At 35.3% G+C, this 5,715-nt stretch overlaps 1 protein-coding gene across 1 annotated transcript; it reads right to left on the bottom strand.

The window, feature by feature from the left end:
- Positions 1–2,004: 2,004 nt before the first annotated feature.
- LOC144557024 (stilbene synthase 4-like) lies at positions 2,005–3,528 on the bottom strand. The gene is made up of 2 exons (XM_078305563.1): positions 3,352–3,528; positions 2,005–3,168 (listed from the first exon to the last, which is right to left on the bottom strand). Exons 1-2 carry the CDS (start codon positions 3,515–3,517, stop codon positions 2,168–2,170), a joined length of 1,167 nt encoding a protein of 388 aa, XP_078161689.1. The 5' UTR covers positions 3,518–3,528; the 3' UTR covers positions 2,005–2,167.
- Positions 3,529–5,715: the final 2,187 nt, after the last annotated feature.

The raw sequence follows: 5,715 nt of genomic DNA, 5'->3' as shown, positions 1-5,715 counted from the left end.
GATGATGATGTACTGTACAATATCACGATACAGTAAACTATTTTACTTGTGTTAATTCGTTGTCTCATAGCTATCAGATCAGTTTCAAGGTAGGTGCGTGTCATCCTTGCAAACTTAATCTTTTCTTGATCTTGAGCAGATTATCAAATATAATTACCCTTGTAATTATACCGCTAGCAGATAATCTTACTCTACCAAGAGGCCCAGTGATACTATAACTCGTATAGAGATACGAGGAATAATAGTACTTTTGGTAGACCATCACTTCCTCAACATAAGCTATATATACCGAAGAGCTACCGTTATAACTGCTTTTTACATACAGTGTTAGGTAACAATTACACATACACATTTCTTAGTAGGAACGATGAATACCTCATACTGTAGAACTTAACATTGAAATGAAAACATTAATGACACAAACACAATTCCATTCAATGTTTCATTCGGGGTCTGTCAAATATCATGTTCCTATAACACGTATCTATGTGATTAAAATCACATCTCTTGTCAGTGGTCTGTAAAACTTGACCATCTTTTAATCGACATACTAACCTTGTAGCGGTTAATTAGTGTTGCTGCTAATTACCTCGGTTAGAGACTTTTAAGAGTATATATCATATGTATTATGAAGTTTCACAATTCCAGTCATGAACTTAGAATGATTCATAAATGCAATAATACTCAAGGCAACAAAATGATATATAATTAAACATTCAATTCATGAATAAATTTTTATATGATAAATTATTGTATTATTGACTTCTAGATTATTACAAACTAACAAACCCCATTACCTCAAAATACCGGTTTCCATTAATAAGTTGTCTTTGGTCTAAAATATTATTTTTATGGCATCTTTGCGTAGTAATCAAGCACTGATAGTTAAGTAACATGTCGAACAATTAACCTTCCTTTGGACCGATTAAATTGATCACACGTAAAAAACCAAACAATCATCACTGTGCCTCCTCCCCGTTGCATTTTGAGACTTTGTCCCGGATCTTATATGGGATGTTTTATGTGAGATTTCAGTCTTCTTTAGAGAGATCTGTGCCAAGAAACTTGATCTAGTGAGGGTGGCAAAATTGGAAGATGATATTGTCGTCATAATGTGCAAGATGGAAAAAAATTTTTTGCCCGATTTCTTTGTTCAATGGAGCACCTTGTGTTGCATGTAGCATACCAGTAGGGTCTCGATGGATGTTTCCATGTGAAATGTGAGTTGTCTTTTGAATTTTTTTAAAATGTTAATTAAAGACACACTAAGATTACAACTAACACTAAACCATTGTTGCAATTACAGGCGTAACAAAGAACAAAGGATGAAAATCACCAACAAGGCACGTGTTGAGGATTTAATCGTGGAGGGTACAATTGCCAAAGAAATTGGTACATTTTCCGCATATTACTTTGAAGAGAAATCTAACATTAGCCAAGAAGGAGTTGGAACAGGTAACCATTCGACGGGACAACTTTCAATATTCGATACTACGGGCCATTCCATTGGCAAGGAAAAACGAAAGCCTCTCGATGACAAGGATTGTTATGCTTGGGTTGAGATCTGTGGTAGGCCCGCAATGTTGATGGGGTTGGGTGTTGAACGATTTGGGTATAGAAAGGTTAGTGTTGTAGGAGTGTAGGGCTTATTGACCGGAGCGGTCTCAGGCAGCATGTTACGGTTGTCCATCATCCATCGCTCTCCAGTCTCTCTCCATGGCTCTACCCGGCGGCGTATTACCTTTTTGCATGTTGTGGCTAATTTCTTTATATGCACGCATCCTGTGTGAGCTGAAACATATTAGGATTTATTTATAACTAGGGATGATATTAATTATGCAAACTGCAGTACTTTATTAAATAAAATAAGCAATAATGTATATCAATACATATATAGATGAAATTGTTACTATTTGGATCGGTGCACAATAGGAAACTGCTGAATATTATTACAAATATCTCAAGCAGAATTTCATGCATATTAGAATATAGAACACGTTAACATAAAATAATAATATAATATTCCATAAAGACCAACATACATACATAATTATAACAAAAACATAACATAGCAATACATCAAATTCATAACATTACATTACATAATTAACTTGCATCATGCAACTTATTAATACTTAAAATTTAAAGCAGCTAGGCAGAGCATCGATCAAATTGGGATTGGAAGAGCACGGAGAACAGCTGCCTCTATTGTAATACCTGGACCAAACCCTAAGAGCACCCCAAATTCTGCTCCGTCGCCGGTGGTGGCCTTTCCTTCTTTCCTTGACCTGTTCCTCATCTCAGCCATGACAAAAATGACACTACCACTCGCCATGTTACCGAATTCCGCTAACACATGTCTGGTTGGAAGCAGCTTCTCCTTCTCGAGCTGCAGCTCAGTCTCTATTCCGTCAAGAATCTTACGTCCACCCGGGTGCACAATCCAAAACAGAGAGTTCCAGTCTGAGATCCCCAGAGGTTGAAACGCTTTGGAGACACACTTTTTAATGTTATTGGTGATATGCATGGGCACACTAGGTGCCACATACATGAATACGCCAGCTTCGCTCAATATCCCACCAAGAGCATCATCTGTCCCGGGGATGAAGGATTGACCTGTTGAGAGAATCTCATAGAGAGGTCGCTCAATAGACATGTCCGGGTCGGAACCAACAATGACAGCCCCAGCGCCATCGCCGAACAAAGACTGGGCAACAAGGGTATCCATGCATGTTTCAGATGGGCCGCGAAAGAATCTGAGAGTGGTCTCTGAGCAGACAGCAAGGACACGAGCACCGGGGTTGTTCTCAGCTAGGTCTTTCGCTAGGCGAAGCAAAGTAGCACTGGCATAGCAGCCAGTGAAGTAAATCATGTTGCGGTTCACCGTTGGTTCAAGTCCTAAAAGTTTGACTAGTTCATAGTCCAGACCAGGCAATTTAACACTGCTACTGGAAGTATGGAAAATGAAGTGGGTAATCCTAGACCTTGGTTGGCCCCACTCACGCAAGGCTTCTTCGGCTGCATCCTTGGCTAGCATCGTCACTGCAGGAGGAAGTAAAACGTTCCGGAGGTCTAACGATGGTTCCTTATGAGTTATTAGGTTGGGATGATCGTTGAGCATCTCATTTGTTAAATAAAAGTGACGCTTTCGAATCTTCGTCCCGGTACCTGCATGCATGAGATCAACAAACAAATGTTTCTTAAGCATATATTTATATATAATTTATACTAAATATATATACATATATGTACATTGATGCCTCAGTACGTACTTACGTTACGTACGTTGCATGGAAGATTGATTTGAAGCAAATAAGGAATTATAAAAAAGGCTAGTGATTAATTACGTACATATTCTTGTAAGCTTTTGCTTGAGTTCGGTAAGGTGCTCGCTCTTGGTAACGCGAAAGTAGTAGTCAGGATAATCTGACTGATAGATAATGTTTGGTGGAACAGCTGTGCCAATTGCAAGAACCGTAGCCTTACCTCGGACACTCTTCTGCTCGTCTTGTGCCATTTTGGATTAGTACCTTTAATCTTGCCAAAGTAACCCTATTTATAGAGTAACTTCCACAGAGGATTTGAGGATCACATACGTACATGTACAGTTGGATCCAGTACTTCAAACCTAGCAAGAATTGCGTTACAAAATTAATTAACTCCTCTGTTCCGTTTAGCAAGATAGGCCCTTCTGAGTACGGGTGCAAACCGGCTCCGTGTCCGGATCCGTATTCAAATTTTTGTAAATTTCGATACTCGGATCTAGATAGTTTGCAGATATAGATACGAATATGAATACATATAATTATACCTATCCATATTTATTTTTTATTTTTTAGATATTATGTTTGTGTGGATACTGATATAGATAATTAATTAAATGTATTTGTATTTTTGTATCGGTTTGTTTTAAAATTATATATCTTTAGCGATTTTTTGTAGATACTTCTAGATTAAAAATATAGTTATGTTGGTGAAACATTTTTGTAAACGAGATATATAATTTGTAATGACATAACATGCAAGTTTAATTTGGCCTTATCCATACTCTACTCTTGACCATTATAAATTGGCTTACCCCATCCTTGTCCATTTAGATTATTGGGTAAGAAAACATTAGCGGACGAATAATGAATAATACTAACATAATAGTTAATTTTATTATTTGTTTACAAAAAGATCATCAAATTACTATCTATCTTTACAAATAGGGACAAGGCAACAAGCACAATGAAGAAATTAAGAAAATTTATACGTTATCGAAAGTTTAAAAGTTTCAACAAATATAATTTTATTCGTTGGTTGATTTGCTTGTTCTCCACTTTTTTGAGTAAAGATTGGACGTCAAGTCATTTAACTATTTAATATCCATAAAGAATTACTCTTTTCGGATTTTGAACTTGCAACTTCTTACACAGAGAACATTGCATTTCTACTATTTCAAAAGCTGATTCTCACTTGTTCTCCATTTACTTGTCTATTACTTGTCTAGTCTCTTTTCATGGTACTCAGAGTTAATAAAATACTGGAGATGCGTAATTATTTATAAATGAAATCACTAATGAGGCAATCAAACATTTGAAAAGTGACGTTCATTGCGGAACTGAGAAAAATGATTAAATTTAAAAAGAGAAACAAACTGATAGTTGCTTGAACTTTTTAATTTCTTCAAAATACAATTTTTTTAATATATATCTACAAACTAGAAATCCGTGATTTTGTGAGATGCAATTGAAAGCTTGGGTGATGCGCGCGCGGCGAATCCACATTCCATAGTTTTAAGGATTTAGGGTTTAGGGTTTAGTTTTGAAGACTACAACGTACCGTATGATGACAGATTAATTACCACATGTTGAACTCAATACAACTGTGGCATGGGTCTCTTTCTTTGATCGAGTTATCAACTAGTCAACTACGTACTAGCTAGTCTACTACAAACAAAAAAATATGTCATGCATGATGACAACTAGGGGCCTAAGCAGCCTTATTTTAAAAAAATAAAATAAAAAATGATGCCAACTAGGACTTTGATTCTTAAAACTCATGAGGGCCTAAGCAGCCTTATTTTAAAAAAAGAAGAAAAAATGATGCCAACTAGGACTTTGATTCTTAAAACTCATGAGACAAGTAGACGACATTTGAATATTCTTTTTTAGATTAATTAAGTGGCTTCAAATATAGAATTTTATTGAGAAAAATAAGTGTTTACAGCCAACAACATCGATCATTCAAAATTATTGAAATTTTGAATAATTAAACAACACAACAACATCATCATTCACAAAAACTTTCGAAAACAAAAAAAAGTGTAAGAGAGAACAACGCCTCCAAAACTAGAAATGCACTGGTTGAGGCCCAAAAAATCACCGTTGCGGGTGAATACTGAGATCAGCTTAACACATATCAGCATAGACGTAGTAAATTTTCATCAGGAGTGGACAAAATTTTTTATTAATTATTAAAATATTATTATTATTTTTCATTAGAAGCGGAATTGGGAGAATCAGTAAGAATCAGTCGAATCATCAGAGACTCGAAATTTTTACAAAATGAAATGAAGGTACAAAATTAATATTCATTAAATTTTTAAATTTTACTTTGAAGCATATCATAGTCATCCTTCTTTTGAATTTCAAATCAATTTTTAATTCTTGAATCTCATAAAATAATATAATGTTTATATAAAATAATATAATGTTTATATAAAATAATATA

This window comes from Carex rostrata, chromosome 7 (assembly GCF_964058835.1).
Source record: "Carex rostrata chromosome 7, lpCarRost1.2, whole genome shotgun sequence".
Lineage (NCBI taxonomy): Eukaryota > Viridiplantae > Streptophyta > Magnoliopsida > Poales > Cyperaceae > Carex > Carex rostrata.
Note: the sequence above shows the minus strand (reverse complement) of the source record. Positions and strands in the feature narration are given on the sequence as shown.